Source organism: Acanthaster planci, linkage group LG12, assembly GCF_054643075.1.
Source record: "Acanthaster planci isolate LZ-2023a linkage group LG12, COTS_SCS, whole genome shotgun sequence".
Taxonomy (NCBI): domain Eukaryota; kingdom Metazoa; phylum Echinodermata; class Asteroidea; order Valvatida; family Acanthasteridae; genus Acanthaster; species Acanthaster planci.
Window position 1 is genome coordinate 797079 of NC_141788.1, and position 23430 is coordinate 820508.

At 40.9% G+C, this 23430-nt stretch overlaps 2 protein-coding genes across 4 annotated transcripts; both read right to left on the reverse strand.

Annotated features, from left to right (window-relative positions):
• Positions 1–248: 248 nt before the first annotated feature.
• On the reverse strand, positions 249–7528 carry LOC110982807 (pancreatic lipase-related protein 2-like). 2 transcript variants are annotated; one of them, XM_087144417.1, is made up of 7 exons: positions 7133–7528; positions 4342–4452; positions 3897–3977; positions 3115–3404; positions 2432–2663; positions 1523–1659; positions 249–1171 (listed from the first exon to the last, which is right to left on the reverse strand). In XM_087144417.1, exons 2-7 carry the CDS (start codon positions 4403–4405, stop codon positions 767–769), a joined length of 1209 nt encoding a protein of 402 aa, XP_087000543.1. In that variant the 5' UTR covers positions 4406–4452; positions 7133–7528; the 3' UTR covers positions 249–766. The 2 variants fall into 2 exon arrangements, with proteins under 2 accessions (XP_087000543.1, XP_087000544.1); XM_087144418.1 differs by having other exon boundaries at positions 4342–4537.
• A 3789-nt stretch (positions 7529–11317) lies between these two features.
• On the reverse strand, positions 11318–23242 carry LOC110982796 (mucolipin-3-like). Of its 2 annotated transcripts, none has more exons than XM_022241477.2 (14): positions 23086–23242; positions 21155–21521; positions 20860–21051; positions 19664–19814; positions 18531–18618; positions 18022–18118; positions 17356–17449; positions 16760–16881; positions 16323–16472; positions 15734–15835; positions 15285–15407; positions 14716–14922; positions 13814–13953; positions 11318–12842 (listed from the first exon to the last, which is right to left on the reverse strand). In XM_022241477.2, exons 2-14 carry the CDS (start codon positions 21497–21499, stop codon positions 12800–12802), a joined length of 1854 nt encoding a protein of 617 aa, XP_022097169.2. In that variant the 5' UTR covers positions 21500–21521; positions 23086–23242; the 3' UTR covers positions 11318–12799. The 2 variants fall into 2 exon arrangements, with proteins under 2 accessions (XP_022097169.2, XP_022097168.2); XM_022241476.2 differs by lacking the exon at positions 23086–23242 and adding an exon at positions 22851–23064.
• Positions 23243–23430: the final 188 nt, after the last annotated feature.

The window sequence follows — 23430 nt, forward strand, 5'->3', positions numbered from 1 at the left end:
TTCTTGACGGAGATCAGCCACCGTACCTTTTACGCGTGTTTGTGGGTAACACGTGGCTGCATTCAGGGTGTCTCCTAAAAGACGCATCCAAATGAAATTATAGAAAGAACCCATTAAAGCCGCAATGTATCGAGTGTGAAGGCTTATTAGAACTCCTAAACCTCATCTCATCTCTCAAATCCAGGGTACTTTTTTACAACATCATTGTACAGCAGAAATACACAAACACTGACCGAACGTAGCTAGAGGACTGTCTTTATTATTTTGTTAATTAAACCACTGAGTTCCAGTTGATAACAAGTACGTCGACTATGTTCAGTGTATGTACATGTGAGTTAAGTTCAGAAACTGGTACTGTATTACTGTCTTTCACTGAATGATACCGCGTGGGGCATAGACTGCACGGAAAGAATATTAAAATTCCGGCTCGGAATTCGTCACCTCTCTAACGAGTTCGAATTAACAACTTTTGACTTTCGTGATAAAACTAAACACGTTTAAAAAAAAATGAAAGTCTAATGCAATTCCTCACGTTTCATTTCCAATCACTGCCCGGAAACATACATGACAAGGTTCCCCCAAATCCGTCCTGGGTGACAATGCTGCGTCAGAAGCTAAGGAAGTTGATGAATATTCAAACACAAGTTGTATCTTACACACCCGAACAGAAACCAATGCATTAAAAAGTTGCCGGAATCGTAATTTAATACAGTACACGTACATATATCTCCTACACAACTATTGGGTACGACAGTAACACTTCTGTTCAACCCTGAACTTGACGATGTTTCTTAGAGAAGCCTGTTTTTTCTTTTCTCGTCTTGATGATCTCATTTCTCGATCCCTGTCTGAGGAACTTATTACGTAACTGAGATTTCTTTGGGCTGCAGTACGGACTTTTTCTCAGGGTCTTAAGGTAGTAGCTTCCATAAGAACTACGGCTCCAGGCGGCCTCGTATCCCATGGAGGGACAATCTCCGCGACCACACGACCGGCATTTCCCTGTTAAGAAGTCAGCCAACTCCTGGCAGGGCACGGAAGGAAACTGGCAGGTATCTCGCAGGCTCTGGATGAAGTAGGCGTGAGATCTTGCGTGACTGCATCCGAGCATCCACCATCTACATCCGGGTTGGTTCTGACCTCCATTGGGATAGAAATCCATGTGTCCTATCTACAAAAAGACCCACAATAATTATATTTTCGCATCGTTAGCTAAACATTTTCATACAATCCTCCTGTCTTTCAGTACAATACTTTCCCTCGATAAAAATTCATGTCAGTGGCAAAAATGTAGGTTTTACCCTAACGATCCTTCGCGCATAAATCATGCTGGATTTTTTTAAAGTGTAATTTGTGTAAATTTGTCTAAAGTAAATGTGCATGGACCACCATTTCGATTGATTCCAAATTTGCGACACAGAATACACATGTACTATTCCTTTTCGACTTCAACTTCCTGGGTTATTGGTGTGCGATGTTTCATTTGCCGTTACTGACACCGAACACAATGTTGCATCGGTACCTTTTGTTCGATACCGGCCCCGCCTTCCAGCAAGCTATTTGAACTTGTGTGAATAATGTCGACAAATTTGGCGTCACTTCTGTCCAATCGGCAATCAGCATCGGTGTTTTCAAACCCGGGGCCAGCCGCGTCTAAACCTGCATGTGAAAGAGTGCAGCGAAGGAAGGAAACGGTGCATGTCATTTTAGCGACCAAGAATAAGGCAAGAACAACAAGCCAAACTACATTACAAAAAAGATACCAAAAAATAATTCGTAGATTATCCAATTTTCCTGAAGAGGGAGCATCCAGAACACGTGAGCACCATGACTGTTGTTTGAGACTGTATGCCTGGCAGAGAATACTGTTTCGCAAATGTTTGTAATGAGCAACGATCAGCCAAGAACCAACTACAAGCAATCTTGCGATATTTGGGCGGGTAACTGGTGTCCATACTCATTACAGGAAATGTTTCTCCTGCTGAGTAAATTATTCTGCTTGGCGTCTGATGTCCTAAAAGCATTGCTGCCATCCTGGAAAGGGCGGATTTCTAATATGCTGCATATATGACATTTATTCTTGTCTGAGGTTCATTTTGTATGGCAGAGGGGCATTCTTGCTTTCTTTATAATTTACAGTGTAACAAATGGCTTAATTACACCCTCCTGCCAGGCAGGCTTGAGATACTCTCACATTTTTCTTCTTTCTCACAGCTAAAGCCTTGAGTAAATCTTCGCTGATATTCGCTTGAGCGTACACTCCTATGTCACCTTGCTCGTACACATGTGCGTACTTCACTGACCACAGCAAGTACCTAACTTAGCGCCTGTTAAAGTTCCAGCACGAGGACCTTGAGACTTTTGTCTGAAACCTATGACAATCTTCCCTTGAAACCATTATATTTTAACACAGTTCAACCATCGAACTCACCAGTGATGCGGCCAATATTCCGGAGTCGTTTCCCGGCATACCCCGCGGCGTGTGCACCCAAGCTGTGTCCAATCAGATGCACCAGCGTTCGATCCAGACCAGTCTCAGTGTGTAGATATCCGACTGTCATGGCCACTTCACGTCCTACCACGCGGATATTCTGAACTGATTTCATGTAATTGAGTTCATCGGCACCCTCTTCCCAGTCCACGGTTATCACGTTGAAATCTGCCTGTTTTTATACAACATAAAAAAAGGACCACTCAATTCAATTTGGACAAAGATAATCGAAAAGAAAAAAATAGTAGTTCACTCTCTAAATTTCGAAATTCACTTCTCTCCGAGTAAAAATGCAATTCCTCTGACTAGGGGACGAAACGAATTTAAGTAACATGCCCTCGCTTGAAATAAATCAAAATTTCATTCAGTTCTTACAAGTGGTTCTTTTTCAAGTTTTCAATCTAAATTCAAACTAAATTTCACGCTAAATTAAGAGATTACATCAGATGTAATGTTACATGTTTGAGTTTTGCTATGAATTTTTTCACTGTGTCGAAGTAGTGAAACATATTTGTGTGTATACATGTCCATTAAAATCAGTCCCAAGGTGATCTCCTCGGGGTTGTCAGAAATCAGGTTCAGGTCAAGCTCTTGCACGAAGTCTTGTGACAAAATTGACAAACCTTATCAAGTAGTGCGTCTTTAAGCTCCTTCACCCAGGCTTTACTGTCCGTTTCACCCCATCCGTGTATGATGACAACGGTCCTCCGTTTCGCGTTGAAGTGCCGCCGCCAGCTACGCTCCGCACCATCCGTGCGATTCAACGTGGCTGGCGCGTCGCGATTCCCCCGGGTATGCAGCGTGAATCGAGTGCCTATCTCTGCCGGTCGCATCGGGGGGAAGAATTCCTTGTGGCACGGTAGCTCGTTGGAGAAACACCCTAGATCCCCGTAGCAAACGGTGTCACACAGTCCTACGGGAGAAAACATTATGTTGTCAACCGCTGCAGTAAAAACTTAACATCACTAGACAATAATGTGAAACCATTTTTGATCAGCTGTTAGCAATAACGGGCTGAGTTTGAAATTCATTTCGTATAATGTTTCTTTCTTAAATTGACAGAATAATGTATGCTTGACATCCGTCACTCACTGCCAATCACTTCTTGGGTTATTAAGCAATAGCAAAGTATCATGACGTCAGCTAACAGAGGTGGTCCCGGTCAAAATGAATCCATCTGTTTAGGGGATGGTATTGCGTCTCCTTTTGTTTTTGAATCTTTGGAGCCTACAAGGGATATACCCAGCCCTGTCACCCCTTTGTAAATCCGCCAGTGCAGTTTTGAAGGCACCCCAGTATAAACAGAAATCCTTTTGCAAAAAAATGTGGTATAAGTACCCTTGTTAAGAGCTTTAATTTCTTCCAAGTGAAATCCCAACACGAAGCGGTACTCTGAGGTACTTACCAGACCAGTGGCAAAGTTCCTCCAGCCAGTGCACCGGTCCCCAGTCGTTCAGCCAAGAATCTTTGCACCACACGGACTCCGCTATACATGGACGTGAATATCCAAAACGCAACAAGATCACTAATGCATAATGTCTCCCAAATAGCTACATCATCAAAACTGTTCCAACAGATGAGCATCCCTTTTCCCCTGAAACTACAGGTCTGCAGAAAACTGCTAACACAGTGTTACTTACAAAGGCTCTGAAAAAGACTTGTATGCAAACTTGAAGCGGACTTGGATAGCAACCTCCCCCCAGCCCTAAGCTCTGCTCCAAGGTCCTTTGCTGTGCCGATGTCGCAGCAAAACGCTTCTGACATTTCAATCACCTCGGTCCAATTTCTGTCTTGCACTTACTTCCAAAAAAATCTATATATAAAATATAACTATGAACGTAGTGGCTCACCTTCTGACAATCCCAGAAGTATCACAAACAACAGGGAAAATCTGTTGGTCCGTCTTGCCGTCATCGTCAAAGTGTATGTGAGTGACAATCCTCGTGACAACAAAAGCACAACTGCAACCAAAGGTGATACCGATAACCTTTATTGAAACCACTCCTGGGAACGGGTGCACGAGATCCACAGAAATACCCCGATACCCTTAATGAAAGATCAGAATATAACCATCATGGTGATTGTTTTTTTTTTTTAGATCTGAACAGTGAATCTCTTCTACAAAGCAATGCCACGTTAAGTAATAAGTTCTGAAACTCTATTCAAAATGTATAAGGCCTTGCATTCATAAAAATAGAGACATTCTATTAACCCTAACAGTCCTCAGTCCTCAAACAGGTGAAGGATTGAGGAGTGTTAGGGTTAATTAATGTCTATTTTTCAGGGCCGATAAAGCTTAAAAAGAAATACAGCTTTCAAACGTACAGTTGCAGAGTCCAAGGAAAAGAGCTTGACACAATGCGAATTAGTCCAACAGTGAGGTATGTGACTTTGTAGCTTTGATCTGAGTTTCTTGAAATGGAACACTTGCTTTTCACCTTAAGTTTCGACCATTAAATTTATCTCAACAAGGCCACCGACAGCGCTTCAGTGAGGGTCGGCTGTAAATCAATAACCGTCTTATTGAGAAAGAATCCTACAGCGATGGAAGAGGGCATGAAAATCAGGGTTGTCCGACCAGTGGTGAAATTAGACTGAAAAACCTCAGTTTTTAGCAATTTGTGACTCTCAAGGCCGGGATAAGACACGAGGGCAAATGGCTAACAAAGAAACAAATTGCCTGGTACTATAACCAGTTATAGATCAGGTATAAAATGAGTGAATTTCTCGTAGAATTTGCCCAAAATCACATTTTGCGCGAGGATGTGCTGATCTACGCCTCACTCATAAAAACAAATTATTACTTATTCCATTTCACAAAATACTTGGCTCTTATCACTCATAAATTTTTCCTCTCAAGGATACTCCTCCTTCTTGATATCCTACGGAACGAAACCACAAATACCAGACTCTCACAAAGGAAGAGTATAATGAAACGCTTGTATGTAAACGACTGAAACTGTCCAGTTTAGATATCAACAATCATCGATATTTGAGAGCATCGTGGATGGATTTATCGCAAACTTACATAATATTTAGATTTACGGTCGCAGTTTCAACACTTTAGTGAAGGAGACTCAAGAATTGGAAGGCCTTGAAAGGAGCCGTCAAGAACAAAATAAGGCGTTCTTTGACTCCCTGTACTGCTGCATATTCTCAGCTGATAAATACAAATCAAACGTGAAGATATTGGCACCTGGAAATAGCCAGAACACGGGTCTGCAGTGTGTAACATCAAGGACAGACAGGCCGTATATTCATGGAGGTAAAAAAACACCTCCATGGTACATTGAAAGCCAAAGGGGTTTGTCAAAAACTTCCAGTTCATGAGCAGGTGTTTTGATTTTGTACAGGAGTTCAAACAATGCAACCCACTGAAAGTGTACTAGTTATTAAACAGAGAATTAGTGGCAGGGGTCAGACGGTGGGACGGGAGAATCCCCACCTCCAATGATCAGAGAAGGGGGCATGCATCGGGGGCCACAGCCAAGGGAAGATTTGACAAGTGGTTGTCAATTTTCTTTTCCTTTTCCTTGGACAATTCGGGCGATACAACCTTGGGCTTAACAAAAAGAGGGAAAGTCAACCTTAAAATCTGACAGTTTGGGGGCAGTCACGTTCACAACTACCCTATGTATAGTAGACCAGTTTAATACCCATAACTCAAAGAGCTTGAGTAACATGAATCCACTAAATTCAACTCTCTCAAAACCCCAAGGAAATTAAATACGAGGGCTTCAGTTTCCTGTGGTGGGGTATTCGTACATACACTCCCTCGGGCACAATATTTACCTCGTAAAAAGCGATGTTCTCTGAATTCAATCAAACTTAGCAAGGTGTTGATTTGCTGATCATAAAACACTGAGCGCTGGATGTAACGAGTAATGGAAGACGAGTTGCGCGAAGCAGCTATTCAGCGAACACTGTAGCTTTTAAAGCTTTTTTCTTGTCACATTTGACATTTCTAATTTATTACAAGAGTTTACGAAATATTGACAGACCAAAGAAATATAGAGAAGAGAGCATTCATTTTTTACAAAGAAGGCAAAATGACCCCGAGTGGCGAAAAGTGTTCCTGATTTATCACATCTATATCACATTTCTATATCTTTAATAATGAAGCAGGGGAGATTTGTGTTCATTCCTAAGATGTTGTGACAATGCAAATCTTTGCTTAATTCTGGCTTTCAGCTGTACCTTCAGTTATTTAACTTTCTTTACTCTCTCTGCCCCCTATCTTGTAATTATAGCTACATATGAATTGTTACAGATCAAGGAACCGGGCCATGAACAAACGTTAGCTTTCATTCATCTTCTGTTATTTTATTCTGTAATAACATTGTTTCTTTACGTTCTAAAAAATGATTGTGATGTATGGAAAGAAACCAAACCAAACCATTACCGAGGGCGAAAATATAGACTATTTGCTGCTGTTTGGTGTAATTTATTAAAATTCTGAACTCCTTTGTAAGTTTTATCTTGGTGCTACATTATACACGCTGAAACATCTAACCCACTCCTTCAAAAACACTGATATGGACTCTCACCGCGGTCGAATTCGGAAAGCAAAATGTTATAAGCTCTACATGACACGTAACATAGTCATATTTACAATAAGTAACAAAAATGGACAAGACTTACCTCGTCTGTTCAAACAGCCAAACACAAAAGAGAACTCTATGGAAAATTCCAATTATACCATTCCACTCGACATAAGTATCTCAGCTGCTAGCTTGCTTGCAAGTTTTGTCATCTGATAGACTGAGCGGGTTTAACACAAGGCATGACATGTGACAGTGCCCACGCAGTATAAGAAAAGTAATGGGTGTTCAACAACAGGATGGGGAGAATTGAAGCCAATTTTGGGGTTAATGTATAGAGTTCTCATGAGCAAGGTGTTCCAATTGAAACAATGAGCCACTGGAAAAACTATCACGTATTTGATGATCTGGACTGTGATTGGTGGGCTGTGGTTCGCGCTGCAAAATTTATCCACCAATCAGAATTAGCTATTCTTGTGAGGCACGTTGGGGATATTTTGCTGGAGAAGAATGCTAGCTCTCTAAAAACAGAGGCTGCATCCGAATCTCTTGTCTATAGCTAGGTCTAGGTCTTTGCTCCATTGGAAATGTGTGGAGACGCGCGCGACCTAGCCGTAGCTCTGGAAACCTGTTTCGGACACGGCCAGAGCACGAGAAAAGATGAAAATTGGGCCGTGGAGCATGCGCAATTTCAAAAATCTGGACTTTGTTCAAGCTTGGCATATCGTTTAAAGCAATCACCGGAAGCACGAGCGAAACAACGCGACTGACTCCGCAACTCCGCAACTGACACAGCCTTGCTGTTGTGTAATCCATCAAACTCGAAGGCGGCCGCGACGTGTGAGGAAAATCCGTCCGTGTCGTCACGGGTGCGTCCGGTCGGAATCCCTCTTTGGCTCGCGGTGCCTTTGGCAATCGAGGAAGTCTGTCGTGGCCAATTTTAACAAATCGCCAGCACTAATTCCTGAGCTAATCTTACCTTGGAGGATGTATCGATGATTTTTAAACCTCATGTTCATCTTACATTTTTTTATGAAAATAAGATTATATGCAATATAACCTTGATATAATTTTTAGTCTGCGCTCGCTTATTGATTTGGCGCCAAAGTTTTAGACAGATTAACTACAAGTGTCCCTGGATATATTTAGATAAGGAAACCTTTCTACAGGTATCAAAATGAAAATACATGAAGATCATCATCAAGCATTTAGAGAAATTTTCTTTTTTTGTAACGTCTTGAAAAGATTATTCAACAACTCAAAAAGCCGAACACTAACGCGAGAACATGACGCTTTGTCGAATATCTTCGTTCAAATCCAACCGATTCGATCACTCGCCAACCTGGGCAAGGCTCTCGCCATGAGAACCTCCATTCGTATTTGAGCCTACGGAGTGAGCGCATTTTAAGGACACATCAAGACATATTTGACATTGAGTGAGAGGTGCTGTTCCTTGCTCTAGGATTAGTACAACTAAGTTTTGACGATTTGCTTCAAAGTCTTGATACCAAGTGAATTTTAAGTGGCAAATAGGCCTATTGACTGCAAACTCTTTCATTTGAAATCACTTTTAAAATCCAAATTTGTTTCAAATTTTAAAATCTGCCCGCACAAATGGCTGTTTCCCTGGTGCCCAAGACTTGCATTTAGCATATTCTTTCATGTTCCTGAATTTAAAACTTCCTTTTGACAAAGGACTTCAGAGAAAGACAGCAAAATTCTTTCAGTCACCTACAGATGCCTTTTCACATTGGTAAATCCACAGAGCAATACTTCATCAAGTGCCACAAAAGCGGACCTATGTGGGGTGTTGGGGGGGGGGCAGAAGGGCGTCAACAAGGCCATTTTGAAGCCTGGGTCTGGCAAGCAGCCGCTTGGCACGGCAGACTGGTCATTAATGTCACTTGCCACCTGGCTTTTCTTATTAAACAGGTCAGCAAATCTCCCTACCCCGGGGGACCAATATCATATCGGAGGAAATTAGTTGGGCTTCTTACTCAGGAAGTGTTTCTGCGTTTAGGAGTGTAAACAAACCATATAACAAGCTATTCAATTCCCTTGTTGGCAGTGTGTCTGGTGGGCTAAATTGGTCGGAACCTTTAACCATTTTTTTTTTATTCCTGCACGCTTTAAGTGGGCACTGGCCAACAAAAGCACGAATGTTAATCCATATAGCTCATTCACCGTGTACATGTACAACTATAAAGTGCACATTGACATACTTTACGGAGTCACCTCCCACCCCAGTTGAACTTTCAACCCATTTACGGATGATTCCTGCTTACCGTCCACCGCGGATTATATCTTTCCGACTATACCTGTGGATTTCCCCCTTATCATTTGATTCTTCAATTTTTTGTGCCTGTGTTAGACTGTTAATGCTGGAACCCCCCCCCGCCTTAACAACGCTTCAAATGATTCGCAAAATGTGATTTTGCATAAAATATACCCTCGTCGATTCCGGATATGTTTTTCAACATCTCCATTCTCTCTACCGTCCCTCCCCCCAAACAGACGAAGCTCCTCCCCTCCTTTCTCGCCTGGTATTCTGTTGAACCGTGCCAAGACCTCCAAAAAATCACCTGTTAGCATTGGGTTTGGCACTTTGAGCTCTAAACCGTGAATTTATGCGGAAATGTAATTCGCCAGGCAGTCTGCGGGTAATATATGGGTCGTCTGCCGCTGGGTTCCCCGTTGGCTGGCAGGGGAACCTCACGGTATACGACGGGCGACGTTCACCCACGCAGTGGATGAGCTCGTTGAGTGACGTGATTGCTTAGGAATTGGGAGCAATGATATAACCAGATGCTTATTGAAAATGGGGAAATGGTAAACATGACTATAAAACTGTTTAGGATGAGTGTGAAAATAGCTCTTACATTTGAATATAGTCATTATGCCTTTAAGAAGGAAACTTGATTGCGATAGTGGCGGGGTGGGGGGCGTGCCACCAATACACGCCCCTTCCCTAGTGCCACTGATGAGCAATCAAAAATAAGCTTTGTATTAATTGAATATATGTCAAGACAAGCAAGTACCGAGAATAGGTGGCAAGTCGCCACATAGTCGTCTTTACTCTGTAAATTTCTGTCAAAATCCATCGGCGCAATACTCCGGTAGGCCTAAATAATACAACAGGCTTTGCATGGCCGTCATCTTAGGCCTACAAGCCAGTTCTGTTGTTCCACAGGGTATGCACAAAGGAGGTTTCTCTGTGTGGAAGAAAAGAACTGCCCTGCAAGATGGCTACTACGAAAAACCTCTGTCGGCTGAGTTTCAACTTATCGGGCGGTCGATTATCCGCAAGTAACGGGCAACAAATGTTCCCGCACAAAGGTAGAAATAGGTGTCACGATACACTATGTTGACTGCAGCTCGCAACTTTTCTACAGAATCCAGGTATGCCTGACACTCAAGACACGGAATCAAAGCGGGTTGGTGGATGGAAAGACTATTTGAATAATTTGGGAATGACATCTGCGAACACTGTTATAACACCAAATGGTTACCCATTAATAATACTGTTCCGAATGCCCTTTTATAGTCTTGACCTTAAAATGAATGATAGTATGGTCAGGATTACGACCATGTTAACACCGAATCATAAAAATGCCTTGTTGAAACAATGCAGGACTCCCGCTATTTTGTAACACACTTCATTAATATGTTCGTTCGCTTCGAGCATGTAGACCATGCGTGTGCATAAGATAAAAATTCTGAAAGTTCTTCAAATGCCTTCATAAATTTTCATTTGATGTAATGAGGAAACAGCTGCATAAAAATATCACCAGAACTGAACAATGTCACTGCAATATTACTAATTCCGTAAAAGTTCTATACCGGTACTCTCCACTCAGGCCTTTTCAAACATGGAAACCCTTTGTCCAGCGACAGCTAAACTCAACAGGAAATCACTGTTGCTCTTCATGAGAACAAAATGTGGCGTTATGCATTTATACGGAGAACCCAAAGTGCCAAAGCATGGCTCTAGGAGTAAACACTTCGTACACTACAACGACGCGATTTAGGTCAAATTTACAGGAAAAGGACTTTGGACGCAGGTTTCCGTAGGCAGCATGCGAGGAGATTGCTGAGAAATTACCATATCGCGTCGGGAAAGAATTTGCAGTTGGTGTGGTAATCGTGAGTGGCAGCCTCAGTGAGGCGTTGTGTTGTCTTCTGAGTTCACAGCAGAGGCACAGAGAACGGAACAAAGCCAGTGGAGGGGTCCCTTCATTCCTGTTAATGCCATTACTGCATGGAAGACAGACAAACCTGCACAGACTGTTTTTGGTGTATAAAACGCCTTTGTTTTCTGAAAAGCCTTCTAAGTGTATAACATCGCCTCCAGAAGATTTGGATAAAACATTTTCCTATCTAACATTGAGCTCGGACAGACATAGCATTAATTTCAAACAAATTCCCCAAAACACACACAAAGAGAATATTTTTCATTACTTATATCTCGATTTCACTGCCTTTCGATTAAAAATACAATTTGTGGTTAACTTTATAAATTGCGATTTACAGCCAAAAGTTGAACGGTTCTTTTAAAAATCATTTAATCACTTAAAATATGCAGCACTAGAACATATCTCTAACGCATCATCGCCGTATAAGTAAGCACATTTTGTATAAGAATGGGTACATTCAAATCCCATTCATCGGCTTCTCTTTGCATTTAATTTCAACTCACATGGCTTCTGGCTTATTCGCAATCGCAGTGATGTGTGTTACTCATGAGCACTGCTATGTATGTACAAGAGTTAATTTTTGCTGAGTACACGTATAACGCTATGGCCGTAACTTAACCTTTATAAATATAATCCATGTCAAAATGTTGGCATACTCTTTACAATTAGACGGTGGCATAAGCATTACATGTCTCGATGAAATTTCATTCTGTCTTTACAATTACACAGTGGCATATGCTATTTTTAAAAAATGCTTTATGTCATTTCATCCTATTGGGAGATATATTGGCTGATTGGTGAGTCTTCTTCAGCCTTGCGGGAACAATACACAACGTCAAGAGGTGAAGTCACAAAATATTCTGCAGAAGGCTCGACAACCACTGAGTAATCCTGTCGAGAGGTGTTCTAACCTCAGATTATTTTAGTCATCTTTTCACTGGAAAGCATAAATAAATGACTGTCACAAAGTCATCAAATTTGTTTAACTTCCTTTTCTGTGCATTTCTTACAAATTACAACTGTCTTAAAATTTGATGTAATTTACATTAAAATATCCACTCTCTCCACAGCCAAGAAAATCCAGAATAATGCTGTAAAAATGTTAATAACGTCATGAGTGTGATGGCATGCAAGACCAACTAGGGTTATTTATGTTAGTACTTTGATAAGAATAAATACACATTGCCTGTTATCTGCCCTACTGCGGAAAGTTGGAGGGGTTTTTCAACTACACGATAAAAACACAAAAAAAATTAGCTGAAATTGCTCATCACACATTTATCGCCAATTTAGCTCCTCTTTGATAACAAGAAATTGATTGATGTGATTACATTGCCACCTGCCACCCTCCTTAAAACCAGCTAAGGAGGAGGAACTATCTTTACACGTAGTAATTTTCCATCTCATCATATTATGACCTTTGCAATAAAATCGACGACGGCCAAATGTCAGAATGAACATCTTAAACATGTGTCTTAATGTTTAGGTCAAACGTATTAATGTTTAGGGGCTAAAAACCCATTTAGAATTTGCTCAGCTGCATGTGCGATTGGCTGAAGAAACCTCTCTCATGATCAGTGCAACAGAGGTGTGGCTTCATCACTGGAAGAGCTTGTTCTGTAGGCGGAAGGGAGATGTCAGTGAATTGAAATGAAATACATGATCCTGCAAGAAGCAGGACAGAGCTAAGATCTGGTCGAGGACAATTCTAATCATTCCTCTCAGACTGACTGTCTCTGTGCATCAGTAAACATTTAAACATTCCTGGTGTATGTCTCAGCAGGCTCTGCCATGGAGAGAACAGACTGATTGCACCCATTAAGTCATATGACCCACAGTGGGTGTCAAGTGTTACCAAACATGGGTGTCCCCCACAGTAAAGTGCTCTTAGTGTCATTAATCAGATATAAAGCTGGACAGTCAGTAAAGTGCTCAGAGTGCTGATGTGCTGAGCAAAATACCGAAAATCAGCTTTAGTTTTGGTAAACTACACTTAAAACACACATTGCTATGGGAGGACGCTGAGTTTGTTGATATTTTATACCCAATTTAGGTCACGTGACTTAGCAGGTGCAATCGGTCTATTAGGACTCATGACTGCAATGGAGCCACATTTACTTACAAGTGGTTTACATGCTTGACAAAGATTTCAAAAGTTAGGGTGTACTGACTTGCTGAATGCACCTCCACATATCACTACAGTAATGATTTCTTCTGAGGAAACAAATGCCTCTAATTTGAATTTGGGGGAAAGTGACCACTTTAAAAGAAGAAAATGCTTATTTTTGTTTTTGGGAAACTGTTTTTTGTCAAAATGGGAGAAAGTGCCTACCCTAGGAAACTATACATGTAAATAAAGCACGACAACATTTCAGAGCTTCAGCCAGGGAAAAGGCAACAAGAACAGTTTGAAAACTGATCAAGAGAATTTGTTAGAGATAAACGTTAGAGTTCGAGGTAGATATTTTCCCCAAACCCAACTGCTGAGGTGGTGGTGCTGAGCTCCAATGTATACCCAACCTGTCCCCTGACACCAACGATGAAATGGTTAATCCTTGATGATAAATTCTCAACAAGAAATCTAATACCTTCGACAGCAGCAGACAGACTTCCACGTCTTCCTGCGTTTCTTCTTCTTCCGTCGGTAGCATCCCGATTCTGGACAGTCGTTGCACTCATCGATGAAAGCCTCAAGTTGTGTGTTGCTTCGATGTCTACCGTGGCATGCCTGCATTCAACCAACCAATCAATCAATTATACTCCCTCTGGGCACACTCCATGCAAAAGTGGAAATTACTTGTGCTTTTACCTACTCAAATATTATTCAAGATTCAAGAGCAAAAACAATCTTCTGACAACTGAAAGTGAAAATGAAAGACAGTGCCATCACCTGTTACTGCCACCTGTTACAGCCACAAATATAAAACTGATTGTGTTCCTAGATGATGAATGACAATGATATTACAAGCAACTTGACCAATTTCCACTTTTGATTGGAACTGTCACTCGATCAACTAATCAATCCATAAATCTATTGATAAAATAAACAAATTCTGAAAAACCAATCAATTTATAAACACAATCTTTGATCAATTATGGAAATGATTAATGGAAAATGATTTCATTCAATAAATTTGCCCTCCTACAATCAAGTCAGAAATTGCTCATGTACTCATGTAAACCCATGGCTCTGATAGCAGGAGACAATTTTGTTATGAAACAAATGTCCCTGTCAAGGGAATGGCATGACCAAAACGACACCAAATGTAATCACGAGTCTTACATTTATGAATGACTGTTGAACAGTGTCATTCCAATGAGCACAGAACCACCACAAGCATGTGACACTGTCGCAGAGGCCTAAAGAAGTCACTAGCCAGCGGCTTTAGCCACATCCTATTGATACGTTGATTCCAACACCGCCTCTGTGCCAGCGTATACTTAACACCGCCCTCTACCGTGATTGCACAAGGCCTATAGAAATTCCCACCTTAACAGTCTCGTAGGTGTCCATGATGAGAGCAATGAATAAGCTGAGGATGACGTAGATGAAGAGACTGATGAAGGAGTAGAGATAGAGACGGCTGTAGATCCAGACGATGGTGCTTTTGTCTGACATCTCATCAAAGGTGGCAAACATATCGTCTCCATTAATGAGGCTGTACATGCACTCAATGGCAACATTGAAACTGCGAAACTGAAACAGACAGGACAAACCACAACATTGTTGGCTTTGTATCCGTACAGTGTGTAGATTTTGCTCACTGACGGTCCCGGAAATGGAGCTTTCTTGTTAGTATTGATCATTTCTTTTTGTATTTTGTCTAAAAAAGATATTGGCTTTTGCAAACTGTTTTATCTACACTTCATATGCAATATTTCAACTCATATTATTTTAATTCCATTTTGGGATTTTTGTTCAATACCTGCTGCAAACATATCCAATATACAAATCAATAAACCAGATGTGAGCATAGGCAGTGCTTTCAATGAAAGATTGGTCAACTAAAATCTGGAACGGAACGGAAAACCTTTTTTTTTGGGGGGGGGGTAACTTACCTTATGGTGGTATGGTCCGAGTACAATCCAACCAGAGAAGCCATAGGCCATGTAGAGAATGATTCCGCAAACGATGAATCGTATACAGTTTGGCATGGCATTCTTCAAGGTAATTATCGGGATCTGTCAAAAATATCAGATTTGCTATTAATTAATGTTTCTTTCTCCAAACTATAGTGACAAGCAGGAGGTAGAATTATGAAAACTTACATCATCTGTCCATGAATAAACTCTTTGTCTCTTCGTCTCCAATATCTGACGTACATCTTGCAGAAAGCAACTGGAAATTTTTCCTAACGTTCACTAAATACGGAAGACTAAATTAACAAATGCTTTGTTTGTGGATTTCTAAGTCCCTAAGTATCTAACGAAATAAAGCCAATACCTGAGGCTACCTGTCTTTGATAGAGTGGAATGTCGATACATTCTGAATCTCATTGAGTACTTACATTATATTTTGGGAAGAACCCAAGATATCTCAGAACACCAAGCCACACTAGGAAACAACCGGTACCCAGCAGCAGACTGCATGCATCGTAATCAGTGGTTACCTGTCAGAGCAATCAACAGTTGTCCGCAAACAACTTTAAATTTTTGAATTGTTTGTCCAATGCAAAAAGCAAGAGTTGATAACCAGAGAGACAAAAGTAGAAAAATGTGAGAGTGATATCTTTACCATATTCATTCAATTGGGATGAAAGTCTAGTAAGTCCAAAGTTTAAAAACTTTTAGCCGTCAATAATTCTCAAATGGGTGGGGTTTACGTCTCAACTGAGCAAGTCAGAGACATAAAAAGTATTGAGACTTGACAAGTCTATGAATAAGTTTGTAGTTACTCCACTTCGAGACCCGACGGTGACAAACCAGATCTCATATGGGATAAAGGTGCAGAAACATCCAACACGGTGCCATTATGTCATGATCAGAAAATTAAGCAAGACTGGTCGATTCATCTCTGATTCTCAGCAAGCAACGAGCGCGTGATATAAAGTTTGCAACATGTGAATCTTTCCATCTCATTTCTAGAAATGAACTGACCTTCCACTCCAGAAGCAGTTTGAGGAGTGACCCGCAGATCGTCAAGAGATCGCTCAGGATGATCATGATGTACCACATATTCAAGAACTCTAACTTTTCCTGCCTACTCAGCTTCCTGTCATAGTAACGCTGGAAGAACGTCTCCGCTTTCTGAGGAGAGGGTGAAGAAATAACGCTAGGACTGTTAACCATTCTTAGGGCACACAGATCATGCTCCTGTCCACAAATATACCAAAGGTATGTTGTCCTTCTCTCAAACTGTGTAGGTAAACAACGAAAGACACCTTGCGACCTTGCAATGTCCCAATGGGTAGATGCAAGCAACTTGTTCATTTACAGCACAAGTGCAGTTTTTTTTGTTCCATTAACCAACACTCTCCAAACAACCAAACAGAGGAACATCAGACGACTGTTTTCATCAAAAGAAGAGGAGATACCTTTTTCAGTCTTCGGCCTCGATGTAACGATCTGAAGCAAAGGAGAAGCGACACTGTACACAGCAACACGATGACGACATCGTAGGCAGCTACCAAGTAACTGATATTCTGTGCTTCTTGCTCTGCGGGAAAGTAGAAAGTTTGGCCCTTAAGAAAGACTCAGCTCTAAATCAAAATATCAGCCCCTCTCGCCTGTAACCTTCAAAACTGCGTGACTAACTGATTAACATCAAAGGCTGTGAGTGAAGTTTTTCAAAATATCCCCAAAATATGCAAAATATTGGAAGATGTTGCCTGATCTCCTATGTTGCCATGGTTACAGGCATCTAACTCTCCATGCAGATTTTGGAGTGTCTCTGAAGATACAGGAGGAAGGCTTACACACACAATTAAGAATGTGGACAAATTAAGCAGGCAAGATGTTTCTGACGATTCTTCTCCCCTGTATGACAGTTGTTTACAAACAGGACCGTTTCAGTATCATTTACAAGTAAACAAGTAAATAATATGTAACTTTAGGCTATTACGGCTGAATCTTCAGATTCCTACAGATTCTTGTAAATAAAGAAGGATTTTGAAAAGCTACCAAAACTAACCTCCTATGACACTGTTGGCGCAGTAAAAAATGGAATGTTTTTCGGAAAGGGAGACTGCAATACGCCCACCATGGATGCTGTAGTCATAGAGAATCTATAATGACAGAAAAAATTGCACAAGGTAGCGACGTCCTACTTGACCAGATTTTGCAAACAGAATTTCCAGAAAACCATTTCCTAGAGGCACAGTTTGCGTTCGACGCCTCAATGTCATCTTTACTTACATGTTACTTATAACATTTAAAGGAAATATATCACATATTTTAAATTATTTGGCTTGAGCAGAAGTACCCCTCATCGGTTCAAAAGAGCCCAGCTGGTCAAGAGTGTTCGTTTTGTTGGTAGAGACGCAAAACATGCATTTCATATTCGTTCACGAACCAATAAAAGTGAAGTTCCTACCAAAGGAGCCTTCATTTGCTAGGAGAATTGTGCCCTCTCTTGGTCCAGCTCATCAGGGCCCACCCAACATCGTAAATGATATTAATCTGTACACATCTACTCTTAGGTTCCCCAAATGAAATGTTAACCCCACTTTCAATGCAATATGGCCGACTTGTGAATAAAGTCAATTGTTCCATACTCAGATTGGGCAAGAGGAGATGTTATGACAAATGCAAAAATGGAAAAACTCCATCCAGTTCATAACAAGATAAATACACGTACTGTTATGTTGAATCGGACGCAATCTGGAATAGACAATGTCTCCAGGTCTTTCACATGCAAACTACGGATGGAGAATTTCAGTGTCAACTCAATCATGCTAAAACAAAAATAGAAAAGGAAACAGAAATTATAGCTGACTTAAGATCATGTCATGTCCAATTTAAACAAGTAGCAATCCCAAGGTACGTTTTCATCAAGTAACTATTTCAGTTCTCTAAAGTCAAGTAACCAGAAGAATTATCTTAACATCATAAAAGGAAACAGTAAATTGCATTTTAATACACTTCCTTTTTTGTTTTTTAGTGCGTAGTTTACTTTCACTTTCAAGAGTCATTTAAACAAATTTCCAATTCACGACTGAAGTTTAAGAAAGAATAAAGGCTTCAGGTTATATGTACTCTGTCACATGATGTAAAGTAAGCAGATATCCCTCATTTGTTTTTGACTTTTTGGCATCTAAATGTTAGAGTGATAAAATACATTTTGCAAGGTTGATTTAAGTATCTCACCTGTCAAAGCTCATCTGGAAGCCTTTATCACGCAGGAAACTTTTCATGCTAATGTTTTTGTCAGGGGACACTTGAAAGGACAGACAATCTGTGGAGGGAACGATTTTTGTGAATAAACAGTTCAGGAACTTGCCATGGCAGGTCTTTCAGCCAATTATTCTAACTACCTTTATAGAAATGCATATATTTTGGTACAAGTTTCACAAACTGAAATCTAAAATGGGCATGGAACTTGAAAAATCCAAAATCTAGACCAAAATTTTTCAGAAGTTACAGCTCAGGAGTTTCATACACTTCTAGACCCTGCCAGTTAATGTTAAAAGTTTTATATCTATTTTTCTGAAGTTCCTCCAAAACACAAATATACACATGAACCTGAAAATGTTGATTTTCAGATCACATTATACAGTACATGTAGTTATTCCAAAATATAAAGTAGATTCATTTCACATTTACTTTGTTTTGTGATTGTACAAAGTTCTTATACTTGGTAATATCTTACATGTAATACAAATGCACATATTTCAGTGAGTGTATTTTTAAATAACACCAAACTACAAACACTTCAATCAGTTATACTGTAAACATGGGGAACCTACCAGCAAATGTTCTATAAATTCATGACAAAGTGCCAAAGCAAAACTAAATGTAACCTGGGGTTATTTCTATTTCTTTGCTGAGATGAAAGCCATGAACTTTGACATGCAACCTATGTCAACATAAACTCTTAAATGGATTACAAGAACTGCAATGGAAAACAAAACTTCGCTATCAACGTAGCTTATCTTTCCAGTGATAACAATGGAAGCGACAAGGAAGCAGGAAAAAAACACACAGCCTAAAATGTTTAGGTACAGTGTATGCCAAATAACGGAAGTAGAAAAAACACCACTTCCATCAGAATAATTAGCTGTAACTGAACTTTCCAACTTGTTACAGCTACACCGAAGAAAGCTTCAATGCATCGCTCTACATCGCTATTTTACTTCGCTATTAAATGTACTTGATACAAGTTTAAATCTTCTCTCTTTTATATGGAACAAGAGGAGTCCGGCAATAAAAACGATGACACAGGAGAGGGTAGATTCTGGTCTTGGCCTTGGGCAAATGTTTAGCACATACAGTGTGCATACCTATTTTTGTCGTGAGATTGACATCAAATTGGCCTTGAGAGACATTGAGGTAGGAGTAGTGTTTATTACAGAGTGTGACTGTGTGGATGTCTCTGCTATCTGCTGTCTCAAATTCATACGTGCCAACGGCCACCTTCTCGAGTTGAGAGTACTATTTAAAAAGAACAAAAAGCAAAAATCAAAGTTCTGTCCACAGCAGTAACAAACACCAATTAAGACCATCAGCAAATAGGCCCAAGTACAAATACTACGAGTGGATGTAAACCTGTAATTTAGAAACAACGTCAACCTTCAACTTTGTTGTAAAACCCTGGTTTGGGGAAGCAGCATGTTAACCTTCAACTTTGTTGTAAAACCCTGGTTTGGGGAAGCAGCATGTCAACCTTCAACTTTGTTGTAAAACCCTAGTTTGGGGAAGCAGCACGTCAACCTTCAACTTTGTTGTAAAACCCTAGTTTGGGGAAGCAGCACGTCAACCTTCAACTTTGTTGTAAAACCCTGGTTTGGGGAAGCAGCATGTCAACCTTCAACTTTGTTGTAAAACCCTGGTTTGGGGAAGCAGCATGTCAACCTTGAACTTTGTTGTAAAACCCTGGCTTGGGGAAGCAGCATGTCAACCTTCAACTTTGTTGTAAAACCCTGGTTTGGGGAAGCAGCACGTCAACCTTCAACTTTGTTGTAAAACCCTGGTTTGGGGAAGCAGCATGTCAACCTTCAACTTTGTTGTAAAACCCTGGTTTGGGGAAGCAGCACGTCAACCTTGAACTTTGTTGTAAAACCCTGGTTTGGGGGAGCAGCATGTCAACCTTCAACTTTGTTGTAAAACCCTAGTTTGGGGAAGCAGCATGTCAACCTTCAACTTTGTTGTAAAACCCTAGTTTGGGGAAGTAGCATGTCAACCTTCAACTTTGTTTTAAAACCCTGGTTTGGGGAAGCAGCATGTCAACCTTCAACTTTGTTGTAAAACCCTGGTTTGGGGAAGCAGCATGTCAACCTTCAACTTTGTTGTAAAACCCTGGTTTGGGGAAGCAGTTTGTCATCTTTTGACTCAAGCATTTTGACCCTGTTTTCCTTGAACAAGGCAAAGGTTAAAGGAGCATGAAAGGACATCATCAATTCAAGGTTTATTGGATTGGATTCTGAATAGAATGATAAAATAAAACACAGAAAGACGAGAAGAGAAAACGACTACCTACCTTGTAGACAGCATAATCCATATGTTCATAAACGTCATCTTTAAGATAGAGAGCATAAAGTTGTCTTGTCTTGGGATAGGCGAAGGAGTCATACGTTGGATCCCAATCTTTCAAGAAGATGTTATTGAATGCCTTTTCATTGTCCTCAAAGAATGTGGCCTGTCTGAACTGATTCATTCCAAACTGAATGAGCTGAATCAGAAAGAAACAGAGAAATACGTACATGTCCATCAACACCTTGTCATAGATGTTATTCCACGTCACATGTTACCTGTGCAATGCCATAAATGATTACCTGTAAAGTCACCAGTATAATTTTGATGATCTGCACCCCTAACTTCCATGGTTTTCGTCCCCTAGCTTTGTACTTCTCATACGGGTTCATGAAGAAAAACTTCAGTTCTCGTCTCATCTTCTCCTGGACTGCGGGTGGTGCGCTATAATCATAGTCTCTGGACATCCCATAATTGGAGTTCCTCTCCTCCTGCATGCTGTCATCCACTTGGATGGCATCATTGTCACTGGTGTTACAGAAATGGGAGATAAGGCCATGGTTGCCTTGGCAATGGTTACCATGGCAATGAGTACCATGGCAGTGGTTGGCCACTGGACCATTTTGGCGTTTAGCAGCAGTGTTCATCTTAGAGTGGGAGTTGACAATACTAAGGAATAAACAAACAGGTTGGACAGTGTTTGGTTCCCAGATTCACCTTCAAATTTTTCAGAGGTAAACAAACAAAGAGAATGATTTCTTTGTGGATAGCCCTAATAAAAGAAAAGATTATTTATCACGTACAAGTCCTTAAAACTAAATGATATGGAACAGCGCTGAAAACTCCGCAACCTTTGCACTCTAACAACTGAGCTTTGTTTGACATGGGATACATGTACATATATATCCAGGAGGAGTCAGGTTGGCAGAGTGGTTCGTTCCCAGCTCAGTCCACTTGTGGACTGGGTCTTCAGTCCCTATCTGACTCTGTGGGTTTTACCCACGGACGTATATAAAAAACCTGGACTTGCAACGCCTTTGTATGAAAAAGAAGCCAACCAGCGGCCATTTTACCGAGCCGAATACAGAGGCTTGGGTTGGCTCCGTTCTAGTGACGTCGGGAAGAACAAAGGCGGGCATTGCTAGGAAAGCTTTGTATTCGGCTCGGTAAAATGGCCGCGAGTGGATTCAATGACTCTGTAAGCCGATTAAGGGCATTGCGAGTCCAGATTTTATTATACACGTCCGTGGTTTTACCCAGAATATTCCTCTGGAGTTGTTCTCCCACCTCAAAAACTGTAACTGCTTCTCACTGTGTCCGTACTACAGGTTTCTTCAGGCTTGTGAGCTTACTGTGGCTAGCTTACTTTTGAGGAATCCTTGGTGTCATTACCAGAAATGATTAATAACAACAATAATATCCAGTATGCATGTTCATGAGTATGATGTATGCAGTGTAGAATTGTGAAAACAAACTGTGTCCCTAGCAGGTGTTTATCTCTTTAATCTTCAATAAGATGACTACATGTCTGCAAGTGTGGCTGGTGTTACCCCCAGAACTGTGGGGTCTGACGTCCGCCCTGCTCCCACAGGTGGGGTGGACGTCGGACCCCACAGTTCTGGTGGTAGGCTGGTCATGCTGGTGTATGGTGGCAAAAGTTCCCCCAAGGAGGTAGGAAAAGGCCTAGCAGTAGCACCACAAGCATGACAAGCTTTATTGCTTAAGACCGCATTGCTGATTTTGCACAACTGTGGAACGGAAAGGCATTGGGGGAATGTTTGCCCCTTTTCCCTTCCCATGATGTCTTTATTGTGCAAAATCAATGTACTCTTGCAGTGTCACTGATAAGGCTTATATTAATTGCGACAGTCTGACACTGACAGTATATGTACACCGCTGCTGTGTCAGTGTGGGGTAGGCCTAGTCACACTAGTCTGCTGAAAATGAAACACTAAATCTTGACCATGTTGACTGTTAAACCATGGAGAAATAACCTACCTCATATGCAGAGAACTATTCATAATTTCACTACAATGTCCCTTGAAAAACAATGCCCGGTGTAGACTGATTTATTTACAAATTTATCATGAATGAACTTGTCTCCAGCCCGGCATATATTCAGCGATAGCCGATGATTTTCGAACGCGAGCTCTACCTAATTTCTCACTGACTCTGTCTCTTGCGCACACAGGAAGTAAAGTGTCCTATCCTACTAGCAAAATAATACACTTACTGTGCACGAGGCCAGGCTGGGAACTTTCTCTTCTTTGTCACGACGTCATTGCATGTCGTACATTATGTCCACGGCTTCTTCCTCGGCAGGAAAGTTTGCGTTTTTTTCTGCACTGGTCCGCCGGCTGGGTCATGATAGTCATGTGATCCGGCCAACGTTTATTAGACTGGATAACCATCACCGAAACGATATCTTACAGACCAACCAAAACAAAATCAGAAAAACACAATATAACTATGGAAAATACAACAACAAATGAGTTCTAACATTGGCTTGATGAAATTTTGCCAAATTATTTTTAAGAGGATCACGCTGTTCATCCGGTATCCTCGTTGCATCAAGGTA

What these genes read in the sequence shown, in the direction of transcription:
- LOC110982807 (XM_087144417.1), bottom strand. Translation starts at nt 4,405, where the DNA reads ATGACGGCAAGACGGACCAACAGATTTTCCCTGTTGTTTGTGATACTT. An exon ending in AAGACGCACTACTTGATAAG is followed by an intron (nt 2,664 to 3,114) that starts GTTTGTCAATTT and finishes GTATAAAAACAG; the next exon opens with GCAGATTTCAACGTGATAAC. An exon ending in GGGCCGGTATCGAACAAAAG is followed by an intron (nt 1,172 to 1,522) that starts GTACCGATGCAA and finishes GTCTTTTTGTAG; the next exon opens with ATAGGACACATGGATTTCTA.
- LOC110982796 (XM_022241476.2), bottom strand. Translation starts at nt 22,873, where the DNA reads ATGAATAGTTCTCTGCATATGAG. An exon ending in CGCCAACAGTGTCATAGGAG is followed by an intron (nt 16,882 to 17,355) that starts GTTAGTTTTGGT and finishes ACTTTCCCGCAG; the next exon opens with AGCAAGAAGCACAGAATATC. An exon ending in GGTTCTTCCCAAAATATAAT is followed by an intron (nt 15,408 to 15,733) that starts GTAAGTACTCAA and finishes TATTTTTGACAG; the next exon opens with ATCCCGATAATTACCTTGAA.